The 21,680-nt window shown below is 31.9% G+C and overlaps 1 protein-coding gene across 1 annotated transcript in view; it reads right to left on the reverse strand.

Moving 5' to 3' along the window:
* Positions 1-5,560: 5,560 nt before the first annotated feature.
* Brms1 (breast cancer metastasis-suppressor 1-like protein) overlaps positions 5,561-21,680 on the reverse strand; it is a 50,962-nt gene continuing 34,842 nt past the window's right edge. Inside the window, exon 4 of the mRNA XM_013306482.1 lies at positions 5,561-5,958. Coding sequence (XP_013161936.1) covers positions 5,725-5,958 — 234 coding nt within the window. The 3' untranslated portion in view covers positions 5,561-5,724. The remainder of the gene's footprint in view (positions 5,959-21,680) is intronic.

A 21,680-nucleotide genomic window follows, 5' to 3' on the forward strand; every position in this document is an offset into this window, starting at 1 on the left:
GTATGATGTCTCACGAAAGTTTGAATAATTTAATATTCAATAGAATAATAAAAATTTGTTTATTTCGATTTTGTTCATTTCTTTTGATGCAGATTTTAATATGTTTTGTTTTAATTCTGTTGAATCTATGTATTACATATATTAAAGTGCAAGTATACGTCAAAGAGATTTATTTAATATTACGTTGCATCAATAAATTTAGGTCAAGGTCGTTTGCGTCTATTGTTATGGAAATCAAACATCAATGAAGCTTGATTACGATAGATGTAATGATGCTTAGTTAATTAACTATATTAGAAAATAGTTTAACTCATAATAATATAATAATATTATATAATACGAGACATATTTAACGTATTCGATAAATAATGTTTATTTATAAGTAGTAAGTGTTGAATTTTTGGATTATTTTGAGGTTTTTTTCTAAATACTTCCTTTTATCCTATAGCTCGCTGTTGCCCGCGAATCTGTCAGCTGGGAGTTTAAAACTATGTCAAATTTCATCGAGATCTCTACAGCCGTTCACGAGATATCTTCAAAACAAACTTCTATTTATCCATCGAAACATTCGCATTAATAATATTAGAAAGAAAAATAATGATTTTTTTATTATTTTAGGACTCGAATATTTATTTGTATTTCAAAAATCTAGTAATGGCTTTAACGTAACATCTAAATGGCTTAAAATTATTGTATTTCATTTTAAATTTAAATTTATCGCGCTATACTTTGAATGTAAGGTTTAAAAATCTAGAAAATATTCGAAATGTAGATAATATAATATATTCCATGAATAAAATTTTCTATAGTTATTAGTTAAAAAAACAAAAGGATTTATTACAAACTTTAGTGAAGTATTTTTTGTTGTGGACAGGAATTGTCGTTATAGCAGAAAGTGTGTCCTCTATTAGAACTATTAAATTATTCAAATTTTCCTGAGACGTTATACTAAACAGATATATAAACACGGCTAAACACTGACGTATATACGTCCGGTGGCGGCACCGACTAGTTTCGAGCCCATCGGGGACCCTTCATCAGGATGAGTGGTACTGGTATTATTTCGCGGACGCGGCCCTCAGCTCACCGCGCCCGATGGGCTCGAAACTAGTCGGTGCCGCCACCGGACGTATATACGTGAGCGTTTAGCCGTGTTTATATATCTATTAGATCTATTAGCAGCAAGAAAAGATACACTTTACATTTCATACTTTACGGCAAAATATAGTTGTACACTTTTAAAAATTCAATATCTGCTAAACTATCAAGAATGTATTGTTTATTTCAAGCATTGTTTTTTTAAATTATCATGCGATTGTCAAAAGTTATCTTACTAATATTATAAATGCGAAATTTCCAGATGGATAAAGGGATGGATCGATGGATGTTTGTTTGAAGCTATCTTCGAAACGGCTGAACGGATTTTTTTTTGATTTTGATGAAATTTGGCAAACATTTAAAACGTAGTCCGGAAGTTATTAAGTATTTTTTGGAGTCGCGGGCGATAGCTAGTTATGAAATCAAATCGTTATTTATCTGGGTTATTGTTTCATTTCTTGATATATTTTAAGTCTTAAACTGTGATGTTTTCACGATGCTCAAAATTGTGTTTACACGCGCGAGGGGCGGCTCCCTAATATTTCTAATTTAACAACCCCTCTTACATTTGCTCTCTAAATATGTAACTTCAAGTTTAATTAAGCTTTTTATATGGTTACTCGACTACGATGGTTATCAATTAATTGTTTATTGAAATACTAGCTGTCGCCCGCTACTCCGTCCGCGCGGTATTTAAAAAAAAACATAGTGAGTAGCTTACATATGTGTTCTTCCAGACTGTAATCTAAACATAGTCTAATTATATACCAAGTTTCATCAAGATCCGTTCAGCCGTTTTAGAGATACCTTCAAACAAACATCCATCCATCCATCTAAACATTCGCATTTATAATATTAGTAAGATTGAAGTAATTTGAAGTTCAAAATCATTTTATGTCATTATTTGCTACAAAATACTTAAGTACGAGCTCTGGGCTAGATTTTATGATGCTTTGTTTTTTTATTATGCCTTGAGGGGTGGGGGAGTATCAGGGTTACGTGAGACTGTAATTCGCAGTGGCGCCAATTTCTGGCCGGCGCCCTGGGCGGTCGCCCAACCGCACCACCTAACGCCGGTATTAGTTATTCTGTTTTTCTGACATCAAAAAACAGTAAGACGGTTTAATAAATTTCTAACAATCAATAGTTAGGTTATTTAAAAAAATACACGGAAAATATATTGATCGTAAGCCAGAAACTGTATTTTCCATTTAAATGATATTCTTTTCCGAACAATTCATTGGGTCTAAGTATAAAAATTCGGGTTTTATAGACATCGAAGGGAGACTTCGTCTGTGTATAGGTGACGAATTAAATTAACAATAATTTTAGGTGAAATATTTAAAATATAACTAGGACTATTATGTCAATATTATGATACTATTATTGCTCCAAACCCAACCTAACCGATATAAATAATTTTATACAATTATCCTTAATTTGAATAGTTAACTTGTTAGTTAACCTTGAACTAATAACTTATGTAATGCCAAATATGTGCAAAATACTTTTTAATAACCTTAAAACTTAATTTAATTCACTTAATAATTATTAAAATAACAAGAAATGGAACTAACTGACACTTGGCGAAGAATACGAATCGAATACTCGTCAAACGCGATTCACCGTGGGTTTCCGACACCAAAATCTCTATATAAAACATATCGTCATCATCAGGAATGTTTTAAACTGATTTTAGACTCGGAAACCTACGGTGATTCGTTTAATTAAATTATCACGTATGTAAATCTACGTACATACGCTCGAAAAACAACTACATTTTAAATTAGTCGGGTAAAGAGGCAAAAACGTTTTTTCTTGCTCTCATAATTTCTTTCTATTTATGTTTAGACCTGTTCTCGATATCATTGCTAATGTTTGTGTCAGCAGGGGTCAAGGCGCCCCCTGGTGACCTAAATAAAGCCGACGGCTACAGTGTTACGCACTTCGTACTAATTTATATAATTTTACTTGGTCTTATTTACTTGTATTATATACTTACCTAGTCTACAAAGGTAGAAGAAGACCGTAAAAAGTAATGGATTGTGTGAAAGCGGATATAAGAAGGGCGTAGATTCAGATATAACGGCTGATAGAGATGTATGGAGGAGTAGTACATACTGTGCCGACCCTCAATAGGGATAAGGGTTTGATGATGATACTTATTTAGTGCTAGTGACCATTGCTGAAAAAGTAATTTAAAACTAAATTTGAATAATAGTTTGTTCAAGAAATAATAGAAAATATCTGAGAAGAGATTCAAAGATATGTGGAAAGTTAACCAGCACTAGGCCTGCGTGGTTGACTATGGCCTAGTTAACCCAAATTTAGGGTAGGCTCTAAGTCCCTCTGTAGGGACGTATAGTGAGCTGATGATGGTGATGAATAGCAAATTATTTTTATTGGATAAATCTTGTACTCATTCCAACAAAGATTTATGTTTCATTCACAAATGTATCGAGTTTAAAAGGATTCGAACCCATAACGTGATTTGATGTTTGTTCTCCTGCGTTGTTCTAGAGTTATAAAATATTACTTAAGTCTTTTAGGTATTTCTGTAAAGGTGGGTTTACACTGTTTTAATCTTATTTCTTACTAATATTATAAAAGCTAATGTTTGGATGGATGGATAAATGTTTGTTTGAAAGTCTTAAGATTTTGATAAAATTTGACACAGATGTAGAATATAGTCAGAAAGAACACATTGGGTACTTAATGTTTTTTTTTAATTCCGCGAGTCGGATGGACGGAGTCGCGGGCGACAGCTAGTATTCATATAAAACATATTGTTTCCGCTTTAATTCTCCTTCAATGATATCAAGGTTAGATAATTTAATTAATATAAAACAACACTTCAATATTTAATACTTTTATTTGTAACCAAAATTACAAATAAACTTTGTTGTGAACATTTAAAAACAAACTTTAAATTCTTAATCAATCTTTTTGTCTCTTTTAACATCAATTAAAAACATAATTATGTTTTATCTTTTTGCATACATGAAAAAAAAATCACAAAAAACTTTTTATTTAAGACGAAAACATCGTAGTTAATCGGCATACGATAAAAAAAATATTTATGTATTTGTAAGCGAATTACAAGCAAAAAATTTACTTATTATTAAGTATCGATTAACAAATCAGTCCCTGTAATTGTGGGTTTCTGAGACAAAAAAACGTTTAAAACAAAATTATCTCTGTTTGTCAAAGACAGGGATGACGATATGTTGCATACACAGATTTCGGTCTCAGAAACCAACGGTAAATAAACTAGAATGTATATATACTTGAGTGGCAATTGGTATAATCGTGTGTATCCATTTTTAAAACACTAGTAGATACCAAAAAAAACTTGTCGTATTTTTGCATTAACAATATATTTAATAATATTCGCCAGTGGAAATGCACTTTTAATTTGACATAATAAAACAATAGAAAGGACAAAAAATATTTTTTTTTTAATTTCCATACTAACATATGTTTAATTAAAACTAAAGTTCACAAAAAAAATTATGAATATACGATATCTTTACATTGTTTTTTTTTATTTAAGTTGTTGTCAATTTAAAAAGGTATAATTAAAAATCACAAGCAATGAGTTTGGAGCATTGCAAAACAATAAATAATGTAAAAATTAAAGACGTTACAAAATAATAATGTAATTATTTAACTAAAAAAGTTAATTTTCATATTGTTTTATCGATTGAAATAGTAAAATATTGCTATCTCATTCGATCTATTTGAAAAAAATAGAGAAAACAATACACTTGTTATGGCCGTGGAACTCAAGTTTTTTTTTTTGTTTTTCTTATGTCTGTTTTATGACTACTTGTTTAATATTTTGTAACGACTCTTAAAATTAAATTTAATCAATCTCTTTAGAACGAAGATCAATATATTTAAATTGTCAAGTCACCAAATATAGGATTACTGATATCTTTAAGCCTATTAAGAATATTTGTGACAATTGCTTTCGTATCGACATCGACAAAAGTATTAAAATTTGTATAGCGTAGTACACAAAAAATGTAATACTAATTTTGACATAAAATGTTTCGAAGACGCTTGTCGCAAATATTCCTGATAGGCTCACTGTAAACTGCTGTTATTTAGTCACTAAATGGTTCTGAATATTATATCATGAGCGTCGGTGGCTCAGTGGTCTAACGGTTGACTTGCAATCTGCAGGTCCTGGGTTCGAATCCCGCCATGTACCAATGTGTTTTTCGATTTTCGATTTACATATGTACATTTATCCGACGTTCTTACGGTGAAGGAAAACATCGTGATGCAACCTGCACGTATCTGAGAAGAAATTCAAAGATATGTGTGAAGTCAACCAACCCGCAGTGGGCCAGCGTGGTTGACTATGGCCTAGTCACCCCTAACTTAGGGTAGGCTCCGAGCCCCTCGGTGGGGACGTATAGTGAGCTGATGATGATGATGATGATGATTATATCATTAAAAAATCTGAATATTACGTTGTAACACTCGTATAAAAAATACGACAGTGGAAACTTACCTTAACTATAGGATTTCACTGTCGTGTTAACATCTTTTTTGTTATCAATCATTCCGAAGCTATGTTAACTTTAATGGTGACTCGACTGACTTATCCTAGTTAATCTAATCAGCTCTTTCCAGCAATTTCCTGACCAGTCGCCAGTCTTCCATGATGTCAGCATCCGGTAGCATGTAGACCACGTAAGGTGGAGAGACTGCGACCTGTCTCTTCCGTCGTTTCCTGCCCCATTCAGCTCCGCAAGACCATAGATCTACTGTATGACGTTCTTCTTCTATCTTTCTTATCTTCTCTAATAATTCTTCTTTTAAATTCTCGTATGCCAGCCATTTCTCGCTCTGTTGAGAGAAAGATCAAATTAGTTATACAGTACTAACTGTTGATTTCTGAGACCAAAATGTCTGTATAAAACATATCGTCATCCCTGTCATTATCTTTGACAAAACAGATATAACAATGTTTTAAACAGGGGATTTCGATCTCAGAAACTCACGATAAGTTTCACGATTTAATTTGTGTATTGAAATAAATAATTTCTATGAGATATTGTTATGTTTTAAGGTATTAAAATAAATAAGATTATTTATAGGAATATTGAAATAACATTTAAATAGAGATTTCGAATGCAACATTTTAATGAAAAATTAAGCTACCATGGTTTATCTGTGAATAACACAAGTTAATATCAAGTTATTTAACATAGTAATACATAACATTAGGGTCTGTATGTATATTTATTACACTTACGTAAGTTATATAAACAAAAACAGTTTTTTTATGGTAAAATATAAGCAGATTTTTTTGTAAATTTACTAATATTTCTTTAACCATTCCAACTAAGCTCTCTAGGATATGGTTTACGACAATAGTCGAATGGCGGGAGTCGAACCCCCGACCTCGTGGTCGGAAATCCGTACCCTTAACCAGCTATTGACGCTTATATCGTACATACAGTGAAAAAACCTCTCAATTATAACGAAGTCCAGATAAATACATATTTAATTTAGATAAATTTATTAATTCAAATATTAGAATGGTTAAACTCGAGACTATTGCATAAGATTTGCAAAGCTTTCTCTTATCAACAATTCTTAGGCAAACTCAATGGTAATAGATAACGTGTAATTAGGAACCGGTTTTGTATGTAAACTTGCTCTTGCTGTTACCAAATATTTAAAAGAAAAAAATAGTTGAAATCTTAATCTTGCTAATATTATAAATGCGAATGTTTAGATGGATATTTGTTTGAATGTATCTCTAGAACGACTGAACAGATCGCGATGAAATTTGGCATATATAAAGAAATAAAAAAAACTTAATTAGAGGCCTATGTGTTTTAGCAGACTATGTTCTACATCCCTGCCAAATTTCTACGAGATTCATACAGATGTTGTGGAGATACCTTCTAATAAACTAACATCTAAACTTTCGCATTTATGATATTAGTAAGATGAAGTGATAAAACAAACTGCGCAAAACCTATAAAAACATTGTGCATGTTGTCGCCCTCAATGGATACGGTTGCTCTATTGACTTTGTTAAAAACATATGTTAGAATGGATGTCACATACTTGGATTCCTGACCAGTATAGTTGACTATACTTGCAGATAGTTATATAAACGAACGATAGATTATATGCATGATTTAGACTACCTTAGTACTATAAACGTCATCGAAATAACAATTTAAACATGAAGTACCTTAAAAAGGACTACAAATAATTAATTATTTATAGACGAGTTGACAACATAACGGTTGTTTCCAAGGAAATCTTGTCATCGACGTAATCCGGGGTTAATAAAAAAGCGACCCTTGTAAATGCAGGGGCGCGCAACTCAGGTACACACGAATATAATACGTCTGCCTTTTGATTGATACAATGTAAAGAGGGGCTGCTCGTTTTAATAATAAGATATATTTAATTTAAAGATACATCTGCCTGCCTTTACTGTACAGATACATTTATCTCTGTCCTTTCAAGTGGAATATCGGGGATAACTATATGTTTGAAAACTCATGATTACATTTTGTTCTTTAAGATATTTTGTATTTTGACTTATAAGTTTTAAAACATCATCACGCCTGTATCATAGATACGTAGACAGAGACCACTGACCTCCATTTGGTATTCACCACTCTTGTTTCTTTTACATACATCTTTGCACTCACATCTATTTTCGATGATCTCAGTACAGTCGAACCAGGATAAGCTAAAGTCTAAGTTGACATTTCTCTTTTATAGAGATTTCTCTCTACCAGGTTTCTCGTTAAAAAGTTTAGTATTTCAATAGTTTAAAATTTTTACACTTTCATAATAACTCAATAATAAATTTGCATGATTACATTGCATTACTTTACTATTTGTGAAATACTAGCTCTCGCCCGTGACTACATCCGCGCGATATGAAAAAAAAATCCTAATTAGTTGTTCTCCTAGACTACGTTCTACATCTATGCCTAATTTCAGCGATATGTATACAGCCGTTCTGGAGATACTTTCTAACAAACATCCATCCATCTAAACATTCGCAACTACATAAGAAAGTCGTGTTAGTTACAATATTTATAACTCAAGAACGGCTTTACCGATATGCCTGAAAATTGAGGAGGTAGTTTAGAGCCAGGAGACGGACATAGGATACTATTTATTCATTTTTAGTTCGAATTTATGCCTTAAAGAGCTGCTTTTTTATTTTACTTATCTATATATTAAGTTTTTTTACATATACACGCGGACGGAATCGCGGGCGACAGCTAGTTTATAATATTATTAAGAAGTAAGATAAGTAACATAAGGTAATCAATGTAACTTAATTTACAAAATTTAATATGACATTAAATTCTTTATTAAAATCCGTTATATTCATAACGCGGATGCATTCTTAACACAATGGAGTTATTTATTGCGACATAAGTCATGTCTCGAGCGCGAGGCCCAGCTTAATGCTTTCGTTTATCGTTTTTCTTAACAGCCGTGAAGGATTTATTCATTTAATTACATTTCACAGTTATGTGTTTAATATTTTTATTGTTATAGTTCTATCGATCTTAGTTAGAACTACATAGCATGTTAGTTTAGCTTGAATAACTCCTTGATTCTTAATGGTTAAGCAAACTCCTTTATGCCCCAGGAAAGAATCCCTCCTTCTGTCAAAAATGTCTTCATACATGCGTTCTAATGCAAATATACGGTTATAACATTTTCAAATAATAGCCACCGCGTGGCAAGTGTATGAAAAGAAATGTGTTCTATTAACCCAGCTTTAACGTAAGCTGGCATGATGCGGCCAACAGAAATTGGATGATTTTGGATAAACCCTATGCTGGCAATGAGCCAGAACTGGCTTGATATACTTTATTATTTACCGTGTGGTTCCACTGCCTTAACAACTTACAAAAACATACTGTTTTCTTTGTTTCTTTGTGCATGGATTAAGCGAATGGGAACCAACGGTTTGCTAATACTGTTGAGTTACTAGTGCAATTGTAAATTGTCTAAATGTTGTTTTTTAAGGCCAAAACATTTTTATAAAACATTCCTGTCTTTATTCTTTGACGAAACAAAGATAACAATATGTTTTAAACGGAGATTTTAGTCTCAAAAACCTACCGTAATTCAAAGACCTTGTTGAGTTATTCATTTGTTTTATTGGTTTAGATTGAAATATTTTGTTTTTTAAGTAAAATCATTTTTTTCTCTTCCTACATATTAACGATTGTCATATGTTTAATGAAACTTGATATACTTGCGAGTGCAATACAAAATATTATCAAAACATACAGTTGTGATAACAATATTTTGCATCATTTCAAAACACGTTACGTAGACTTGTAAAATAAACATTAGCCGCGGTGGTGCGCGGGCGCAGTAAACAAGATGGCCGCCGAGAAGCGCACGAAATGGCCGCCGATTCTGAGAAAACACAGCGTTATAAATAGAGGCTAAGTTGTTAGTAGCACGCAAGTTATAAAAGAAATTCTTTTTGTTATATGTTAATGTATACATTAACAATTACTTTTTATTTCAAATTCAGTAAAGTTAAACTTATATAAAAACGGTTAAACACACGTATATTCGTTCGTTTGGAGCTCATCGGGGGCCCTTCATCAGGGTGAGCGGGACTGGTATTATTTCGCGGACGTGGCCCCCAGCTCACTACGAGCCTGCGCTCTTACGGCGTTATTATAATGTCTCATGAAAGTTTGAATAATTCAGTATAGTTATTTAAAGGTATAGTAAAGTTCTAAGGAAAGATATTAATTAGTACAATCATTAAGCTGTTAATTTGAATACTCATATCGATAAGAAATGAGTCAAATCAAAGTCATAGCCTTTAAATTGAAACGGTCTTTGATTGCAACATAATATAAAGCCCTTTCTTGTTAGAAGTAGAATAATTCTGTGCGATTCCTTCTTATTTGATTTAACAAGCTCAACAAGGAATTGGCAAACTACAAGTTTTAAATTGAAATACGGTTAAACTAGTTGAGAAACAAAAACAATGACTAATTTTATAAATGCGAATGTTTGGATGTTTGTTAGAAAGTATCTCCAGAACGGCTGCATATATCTCAGTGAAATTTGGCATAGATGTAGAACAAAGTCTGGAAAAACACATAGGCAACGTATTAAATTTTTAATTCCGCGCCAACGGAGATGCTGCCGACCGCTAGTATAGTATATTTAATTAACGGAGATAGAGCTGGCAATGATCGACTCTCGGCTCGCTAATGAAAAACAAGTGCTCGCCAAATCAAGCGTGAATTGTGTTAGGTCAGCCCTGACTTCTATGTATTTAAGTTGTTTCAGTACTATTGTATCCAATTTTAAACAGACAGAATTTTATACAGGAAAATTATACTTGAAAAATCTCAGAACTGTTTCTAAAGAGAGCCAATGTTTTGTTGAGAGGGTTTTATTGTTTTTTTTTTATTTAACTATTCCTAGTATAGTTCAATTATTTAGTAGTTACCTTCAAAGCAAGAGTGGACAGGCTAATGTTAATATTTTTAATCGCATAAATACATCAATATCATATTTCTTTGGCAAGGAATGAGTAAGATTCCTTCTAATAACAACAAGGAGGACGTCATCACGCAGATCCGGTGATTCACGGAACGACTTGCGTTATTTAGGTATCAGTGGAAATTTTATCAAACAAAAATTTAAGTAAAAAATAAGATCGAAGTTTCATTAATCGTTAGCCAGTATGCGTGGTGTGAGAGATTTCCTATTCCCTATGGCATATAGCCTGCGTTTAGGAACCTACAGACGTTGGGCGATCGTTCTTACTTTTCCCAACCGGGCATTATTCTCGTCAAGAGTCCCCGGATGACGCTTGCTTTACTTCGACTCTCTCTCTGCTTAGCTTGCATCTTACAAGGTAGTGGGGTCAGCTTTCCCAATCCGTCTCTTCCACTTCACTCTGTCCGTGGTCTTCCTCGTTTCGCGTTACTTCGACTGATCATTTTCATTATTCGACAGACAGTATGAATGACAGCGTGAAATCCGACTTGGTATGACGACTGTTATTAATAAAATTGCGTCCTAAGAATATACAACTAATAGAAATAATTAGCAAAGAGATTGAAGTAGAATTCATTGAAAACTCCAGCTTAGTTCAAATGGTTTTAAATAACGTTAATTCATATTTTACATAATTAATATTATGATTGTGCATTAAGTAAATACTTTGCTACAGTTTTATTTATTGACTTAACAAAAACCTGTTTAAGATTTTATCTCGCATTTGTTTGTGCTATCTTACTAATATAAATGTGATTGTTTGTTTGAAGTCATGCCCGAACGGTTTAACTGCTCTCGTTGAAATTTGACATGCATGTAGAACACAGTCTGACAAATCACATAGGCTACTTATTAAGTTTTTATTAAATTCCGCGCGGAAGTAGTCACGGGCGACAGCTAGTGACAGTATAAATTGACGAAATATTGTATCGAGTTAGTTTATGGTACGTAGCAGCTGCGATGCGCAGATGTGACGTCACATCTCGTCAATTAACCTTATTGCATGTTTGTGAGTCACGCGCCGGGTATGCCGAGATACTCTCATTGTTGATCGATCGAGAGCGAGCTCTGCCTGATTATTTTACATACAAATACATACATATTGTATGTTATATTACTTTGTATTATAATTGATATTAAAGTCGACATGCACGGATTGAATCTTAACTAAATGTTTGTTAATATTACTGTATTTATATGGAACTTATACTATATATACTATCTTAGATATGTTTATTTGTTACTAAGGAAGTCTTTGCTTTTGTTTTTTAATTAAAATCTAGAATTCGACTATAGTAAATTTGCATGTGTTTAATTTATCTGATTCGATTTTTTTTATTATTTTTTTAAATTACAAAAATCATTTGTAAATTACGATATGTTACAATAACGATATTAAAAAAATGTATTGTATGATATTCCTTTGATTTTTGTAGAATTTTTTTTAGTCGCCATATTACCATTAGCAACATGCATGATCATTCTTGAGTCTAGTATATTCGAAGTAACTAATTAATAAGTTCATATTATTATATTTTTTTATTAATTTAAATTTAAAACACCAATATTAATTACAAGTTTTAAAAACTGAATAAATAAAAAAAAATAGTTATTGAAAAATTGAAAGACAATGTGATAATTTAAATATTCCAAAATATAAATAAATAATAATAATAATGCATTAATTATAATTTATTTAGACATATTAAATAAGAAATGGTATAAAAAATTTGTATGTCATTGTATTCGTAGCACCAAAAGAGCTACGAACCGTCTACGCGCTACGAGGTCGATGACGAAATATTTTACAAGTACAAAGTAGGGGAAAGTTTTTTAAATAATACTTTCTAAAAATGTCTAAGTTATTTACTTGCTTTATATAATTTAGATGACAAACAACAACATACATTTTAAGCAAGATTTAAATACCTATAAAATCTATTTAATATACATGAAAATAACCGTTTGTACGTTTGTCCGTATGCATTCCTAAACTAGTGAAAACACTTATTACCAGAGAAAGATTGTGCCTAAAAAATGTTGAAAACAAAACAACTATTGGGTTTAATGGATCTTTTGTTACTATGACATATTTTTGATAAGTTTTTGATATTATTTTGGGCTTATCTGTATAAAATCTTACTAATATTATAAATGCGAATGTTTGTTATTAGATATCTCCCGAACGGCTAATCGGATATTGCTAAAATTTAAAATAGATGTAGAACGTAGTCTGGAACATAGGCTACTACATAAGTATTTTTTTAATTTACGTACCGATTTAGTGGACTAACGCTAGTACTTATCACGAATTTTAACTAAAAACTCTTAAACCTAGACATGTTTAATAAAATTCGTGAGGTCATACGCGATGTATTGATCTTGGCTGCCCCTTGTACGTTATAAGGCTTCGTTTAAATGCCGGCATGTGCAGACATGAAGGTATTTAAAAATCAATAGACAAAGCTCTCGACGACGTTCACAAAAAAGAACCTTAATCATACCTTTGAAGTGAGCAATGTCAGACAACAAGAATCCAATAAACGTATTGCGTCTGTCTTCTGTGTTCTACACTGTTACTTATATCTGAGTTCAATTTTTTTTTGTTAATCAAATGGTTTTTTTCTTTTATGTGTTGCCAGAACTAAAAATGTGTACATGTCTGAACAATCTTTAAAAAAGAAAGCGTGTGATTTAAATCTATATATGACTGAAATAGAACAAGTTAAATAAAATAGTTTGAAAAGATTATTTCCGTAGTAGGGATTTAATTTGATTCACCATTGAAAGTTTGGTCGAAATTTAATTAAATTTTATGGTGAGTTTGTTAGTCAAAAGTTTATAAGAACACAAAACAGTCAACATTATTAAATCATAAAGAAACATATTTTCTATAACCAAATAGAGTACTCTTAATAATATGTTTATTAAGTTAACTTAGGTAGACTATTTTACAATAACTAACTAACCACTACAAAACAAATGAGTTAATTTATACTATATTAAATAAACTATATACTAAAACTAAATCAAACTAAATAATATAAAAACTCGACCCCAAATCGCTGCGTTCGCACGGTACGTTAATAGAGTACTAACAAAAATTCAACCATAAAACCAAAATAATTGCTCCAATATAAAACTCTAAGTATCTGTTTTTTACAATTCTAAAGTAGTCTTAAAACCTAATCGATATCTTCGCAAAGATTAATATTACTTAGTAATGCGCAATGCAATCGCGAAATTTGAAACATGTTCAATATCGCTATCTCTGTTTATTTCAAAGCGAATGAGTAAGATAGCAATGCTGTTAAAATACAGGTGTTATAACAGTGTAGATTCACCGTAAGGGATTCGATCGATCGAAGTAGTGCGCATGTCACGGACGCCCTATGCAGATATTACGCTATGTACAAGGTATATAACCTTAAAAGTTATTACCCCCTACCCCCAACGGCGGGGTGAATTAAATACAAAATGTTTTAATGCGGTATTGCGTTTAATCATTACTTGTGCGAATCGTCAAAGATTAAAAAACAATTTGGAGGTTACATAATTTTTCATTATAATCCACTGAGCATAGAGAAGGTTGAAGGTCACAAATGTGTCAGTTAGTAGGTAAATATAAAATTTATCTGCAGTTAAACTTTTATTTGTTATCTCTACTATTTCAAATAGGAAAAAGGGAGACGACACTATGTCTTTGTATAAGTATTTAGGCGATGAAAATTCACGTTAATGGAAACTACTTAATATAGAATCACTATGTAGATAGAACATTCCTGACAATTTGATTACCATCTGTTGTGTGCTCGCTCTCTTACAAATTAACTTGACTTCTGTATCACAACATTTATTGCATAATTAAATTCATATAAAATTATTTTTGTTTACGTTAACTCAATTATGCTGTGATAAAGCTTTAAGAAACATATAGCATGTTTTAAATTTTAAATATAAAGAGGAACTGCTATTTATAAAGCTGCATACTAGGTGTTGCCCGCGAATCCGTCAGTGCGGATTAAAACAAAATAAACTAGTATATGTGTGCTTATGTGTGCATTTTATCAAGAACCATTTAGCTTTTCTAAAGATAGTAAATAACAAACATCCATCCATCTAAATATTCGTATTTTTACTATTAGTAACATATATGGAGGTTAATATAAGTCATGGTAAATATATATGGTTAAAACCATATATTTAAAATATGCAATTTAAGAGTTTACTAATAAAAAGTTGAGTACTATAAACTTGTGTTATTATTACGTAATCAAGAATGAATGAATGTATGAAATTATATTTAGATATTTTACGTAAGAGTTAAGAGAAACATTAAAACTAACGATTAGACAAAGATTAAAAATTTAAAATTTTTTATGACATATTTATCACGCTTTTGTACAATATCTTTGTTGTTTAACAATATCGTTCACGATTTTCTAGCATGGGTTAGGATCTTTTGTGTCGTTGAAATCTTTTTCTCTTAATCTAAGGGATGGCGTTGTTGAAGTCCACATCTTACATAACACCGTTCTACAATATACATCATGTATGTACATATCTATATATATAAAAGAAAGTCGTGTTAGTTACACTATTTATAACTCAAGAACGGCTTTACTGATGTGGTTAAAAATTGGTGAGGAGGTAGCTTAGAACCAGGAGACGGACATACGATACTATTTATTCTTTTTTTTTATCGATTTTTTAACTTACTAATATTATAAATGCCAATGATGGATAGATGGGTGGGCTAAACTAAGTTTTTTTTATATATCCACGCGGACGGAGTCGCGGGCGACAGCTTGTATTTATATATATTTCAAAACGACATCTCTATATGTTTCAATAATCATTATAACTCGACTATTGATTCGATTACAAACTTTGGTATACCTAACCGTGGGTTTTTGAAATCAAAATCACCGTTTAAAACATATTTTTATCTCTGTTTTGTCAAAGATGACGATATGTTTTATATAGAGACTTTGCTTTCAGAAATCAACGGTTAGTCTATGAATACTTTGGTTAAATAAAAGAAGCTGCACTCAAAGTCACAGACAGTTTATTTATTACTTAGTGTAGATTTAGTATGAAATAACTACAAGGATTATTAAACAGCTCTAATTACAACCGAGATACGTTTAAATAGAGTCAATAATATAACAAAGTTTATGAATTTGTTTGAACTGACATTAACAGTCAGGAAATAATAAAATTTCAAAAATTCTTTCTACATTTTAAAGTACAATTATTGGGGATGATTATAAGTTATTCAACATCACGCTAAGATCCTTAGGAGCAGAGTTACTTGAGAAATAACTAAGCAATAAAAGAGACTTCAAGTTAACCTTTAATTCGATGGTGTCCAGTGTGACGAACAACTAATTAAAAAAACTGACTTTACTAAAAACACAGTTATTTGCTAGAAAAAATTTCGTCGAATTAAGGGTTAATAATTGTAAATTGTATTTACGGTTATTTAAACTGTTTCCAACCTCATATAGCAACCTATATAACTATGGTAATCAACAATATAGCATATGTTATCTCTTTGATTTCAATATGAATGAGGGAGACAACAATATGTTTTTATACATCCGACAGTGTAAACTTACATTACGCTGTAGATCAGCCGCGCCGTGTCGGCCGTGTCGACGGTGTGGCAATAACGGTAACCCAGTTAAGACGGAAGTTACTCGCAATCCCCGTATACCTGGTCATGTACCGTAGCCAGACAGCGTTACTAATAAATCCTTTAAAAATACTATATTGGAATAGTGGCCACTTCAATCTATCTTCGCGGTTAGCTACTACAAAATAATGAAAATATCCAATGGAAATAAATTTAGTTTTTAATGTCGAAATCGACACTGTAATATTTGAAATAAAATTTTTAGAATTTGAAAGAATATTTAAAGACAATTTATTTAGTTGCTTAAATTATGAAAACCTTTGTTATATTTCCAGAAAAAAGTAATTATGAATACATTTTACTAATATTATAAATACGATGAATGAATGTTTGTTGACGCGAAAACGTACAGTCGAATCTCGATATTTCGAATGTGATGGACATATTTTGCCTTACTAATAGTCCCCTCCTCCGTCAAATCCACTAAAGAGGCCTTAGGCCTTCTTCACGCACATACATCAGACAAAACGCTTAACGTCTGTCTTCAGTTTTCATTGAGTATTGGAGTGTTTCATCATCATCAGCTCACTATACGTCCCCACCGAGGGGCTATAGTCTACCACACTGGCCAAGTGCGGGTTGGTTGACTTCACACATATATCTGAATTTCTTCTCAGATATGTGCAGGTTGCATCACCATGTTTTCCTTCACCGTAAGAAAGTCTGATAAATGTACATATGTAAATCGGAAATAAAAAAAGACATTTATACATGGCGGGATTCGAACCCAGGACCTGCAGATTGTAAGTCAAGTGCTTAACTCCTGAGCCACCGTCGCTCAATTGGAGTGTTTAGCGACGTACAAAGTTTTTCGACTTACTCGAGATTTCGATGTAACAAGTTTTGGAGTTGTATGTTATAAAGATTCTACTGTGTATATAAAGAATGTATAAGCACATAACACGCCCGTAGTTTTATGTGGCATTTAATCATGTTATGACACAAATACAGGCAGAGCTGAGACGTTCCGACATTTAGGTCAAGTGGATTTCTTATCCATTATTATAAAGTTGATTTGCCTCACTTAGGCGGCATGAAAATTTTATTTAAGCATAGTTTAAAATTGAGTTAAGTTTTAGAGTAAAGTTTATATTTAGTTATTTGAATACTTAAAGATGTCGCTTAAGAGACAGATAAGTTTAATACTTAAGCATAATTCTGAAGGATTTGAACTTTAATAAAATTAAAAGGTTCATTGTTAATCGTGTCTGATTACGTTTTTATTTTTAACTTAATTTCCTTTATCTGTTTATAATGATGTTGCTTGTTTAAATATGTTAATCTACGTACATGATTACTTCATAACTTCTTTGTCCAATGATTTTGCCTACCCTATAAATTCTGTGTACACTCGCCAGGGTACCGTGGTGAGAGCTTGCAGTTTGCTGTAGATATATTACGTGAGAAAACATTAGCAGGTCGCATAACGCTTGGGTCGATGCGATTCTCGAGATGTGAGAATGTAAGTTTCCACGGTGCGTGACATGAACATAAACATTGATAGCCAAATTCAATAATGAATCCGTCAATTGATTTGAAGATTGTTAAAATATTTAGTATGTTTAATCGTAATAAACGCGAAATTACTTTTTTTTTCCTCGTAAATGACAGAACATGTTCTCGATGTTATTGTAATTGATTCGATTATTAAATTTGGAATTTATTGCCTCGAAGTTGCATTGTTTCTGGGAACGTTTTAATCCGTCTATAATATCTCGCACCGTGGAAACTTACCTTATAGTAAACTCGGCGATGCTCAATTACATTTTCATGGAATGAATCGAGGCCGCTGTCGCTCGAGCGCGGACGGAATTTTAATCGCTGGGACTTCTGCACACTCCAATGTTTGCTGTCTATGTGATTTAACATTTAAACTCTATTTTTTATGTTCTTCCACAAATCTAAATTACGTCAGATGGATATTTTTCAAGGATCAAGGGATCTACCTAAAGTAATACTCTAATTGCTTTGCTTGTAGAAATATTTCAAATTTATAATACGTGATTATTCGAAAGCTTAAGTAAAGGGTGCCTTATACCTTATGCAAATTATTCCTGCCATGATTTACCTCAAAGGAAACCTACTTTATAACATAAAGAAACTAATTTAGTTTATAATTATGTCCGTGATTGGATCAAGTTTAAATCAGTTAACTAAAACGAGGTAAAAATTGCAATAGTTTAAAAATATACGACTGTTCATAAAGCAATTGAAAGTTTGTGCTCGTTACATATTTTTACCAACAATCTAACAGGGTTAAATGGCGTTGTGCCAAATTCATGACGTGGTTTTCGTTCTACATATGTAAATAGAAAAAAATATATTAACAATTAGTAAGACCATAATTAAATGCTATTATAAAATAATAAAAAAAACGAATTTATATTATCTTCTTAATACTGTGCCTTTTACATTTAATAAAAACACGATTTCGTTTTACGTATAAACGTAATACTTTTGAAAATCTTATGATAAAACTTTGGTAGGATGTTACAAGGAAAGTAATATAAATTATAAAAAAGTTTTAGTTTTTAATTAAACTAAAACTTTTTTTTTACTATACTACTTTGACACTACGTTACTTCAACTTTAGCATTGTAACGCACGACGAGGTTGCTTAGTTCAGATTCCGTTCATCATCATCATCAGCTCGCTATACGTCCCCATCGAGGGGCTTGGAGTCTACCCTAAGTTAAGGGTAATTAGGCCATAGTCAACCACGCTGGCCAAGTGCGGGTTGGTTGACTACACACATATCTTTGAATTTCTTCTCAGATATGTGCAGGTTGCATGACGATGTTTTCCTTCACCGTAAGAACGAATAAATGTACATATAATATGTAAATCGAAAAACACATTGGTACATGGCGGGATTCGAACCCAGGACCTGCAGATTGCAAGTCAAGTGCTTGACTCCTGAGCCACCGCCCCTCAAGTTCGATTCAGTTCAGGGATGGCAAACCTTTACTTATTAAAATATCAAAGAAATGTTTAATAATTATCTGGCCTAGTTCAATTTTATCTTGTATCTTTTATCGCGCTTTTATTCGCAATCGCGAACTCTTTATAATATCAAGTATACGAGAAATATAATAGCCATATTGTTTTGGTGTTTAGAAACAAAGAAGTCTGTTGGATCGTCCGGTCGGATGTGTCATTGCCGGCCGCTATATACGGCCCTTGCACACTCAGCTAATAAAAATGTATCATTCAGGCATGCTTTTGTTTGATTTATCTATACTATTATTTATAGAGAAATGATTTAATTGTTTTTAATTTACTGAAAAACGATGGAGTACCCTCGTGTAAATTGGTAACTTGCAGTCGGAAATTAAAAAAAATATATTATGTAGGATATACGTTCTTTCAGACTATGTACTACATCTGTGCTAAATTGCAGCAATGTCCATGCAGCCGCTCTGGAGATACCTTCTAACAAACATACATCCATACATCTAAACTTTCGCATTTATAATATTAGTAAATTATTTCGTTTTATTCATGAAAGTTTCTTTAACCAAAGTCAACTATTCCAATAATTGGCTTTACTGCGTTAATGTATTGTTATAGTCCGTCAATGATATCGGACTCGGTCGTAAGTCAAACTAAATTATGACAGCTCACTAACATGTTCCACTAACATGATCCATGTTGTATTGTAGCTGTGTTGTTTTGTCTTTGCCCAGATAGCAGCGCCTCTGTCAACGAGCCAGATATCCTTGTTTAACTAGGTATACTTCCAGCCCCCTGTCCAACATCATGTATAAACACTTTTCAATAATAGCTTGTTTTATACCTAAACTGGTATTCTGCTATTTGCTATAGTTTTTACAGATAATTGTTACCTGCAGCTGCCAACATACAAAAGTATGTAATGAGTATTTCGCGGAATAATGGCCGCTAAGAATTTTAAGTTAATAAAACAATATCGATTCTTAGAATGTACAGTCCGACAAACTAACTGACCCGGTGGGCATAACTGAGACTAAATAACAATATAGTCTGACAAGGATCTTTAGGTGGTTTTTTAACATTGACATGCTCAAAGTTTTTAGGGTTATCAGTGAATAACAATTTCATAGGTACTACTGAAAATCGCCAATATTATTGGTAAATTGGGAGTACGGAACACATTTTGAGAAACACTGGAGTAGACGATACTAAAAGAAACGAACTTATCTTACTTCTTACTAATATTATCAATGCAAATGTTTAGACGGATGGAGGCATGTTTGTTTGAAGGTATCTCCAGAAAAGCTCAACGGATGTTGATGAAATTTGGCATAGGTAAATGTAGAACAAAGCCTAGATGAATCATCATCAGCGCTTCGTGCACTGCTGGACGTAGGCCTCCCCTATCGATCGCCACAATGTCCGGTCCTGTACCGCCCTCATCCAGTGCACTCCCGCAAATAGAATAGTGCTACTAATTAAGTTTTTTTCTTTTAAATCTATTCAATAATATATTTAATTGAATAAAAATAATATATTGGTAATATTCATATTAATAATGTAAATAATATAAAAAGAATATTATTTTCTTTTTGTTAAATATATAATTTCATTTGAAATGTAACTTTTACTAAGTTAATAATACATACACAGCATTAGAATTGTTGCGATGTTAATGTATTATACTTACGAAAAATACGCAATCGTTGTCTTTACCTGAAAATAAAAAAAAATTAAAAATATAATTATTAAATTTTTAACTTTTAAATTTTTAACTTTGACCAAAGATTTACTATTTCCTAGATTCGATTAGAAATATACGAATCGAGTTAACCCTAAATTAATTATTTCAAAATACTCTGTATGTTTGTCCAATCATATACTTAATCATTTTATTTAGTATTACAAGTAAACGATTAGTGAATTACTAAAAGATATTTAATATAACTATTGTTTATATAAATAGTATTCTCGATAAAAACAAAGCTAGTTCTAGTTCTGTCCGCTCTATTAATTTTTAAAGAGTTGCGTGCATTTTATATGGCTTAGTATTAGAATAAATGAACGAATAAATCATACTGCGAAATATAAATAAAATCAACAAAATGGAATTCCACTTAAACAGCGCCATTTGCAAACGCAAAAGGAAATTAAAACAAGATGGCGACCAGTGCGTCACAATGCAATGAAATGATTTCTAAAACAACAGGCTTTATAATCTACAATTGTATGTAACAGTTCGTTATTTAACACGTGTAATAAAGTTAATACTTCAGTAATCTCTACTTAGTGTTAAATTCAAGGCGAAATGCAGCTGAAAATTATATTCAATAAAGTTTTTTGACTGTAAATTCTTTGTCTTTGATTAACAAGTTTTCTTAGA

Source organism: Papilio xuthus, unplaced genomic scaffold (genome assembly GCF_000836235.2).
Source record: "Papilio xuthus unplaced genomic scaffold, Pxut_1.1 DF828177.1, whole genome shotgun sequence".
Classification (NCBI taxonomy): Eukaryota; Metazoa; Arthropoda; class Insecta; order Lepidoptera; family Papilionidae; genus Papilio; species Papilio xuthus.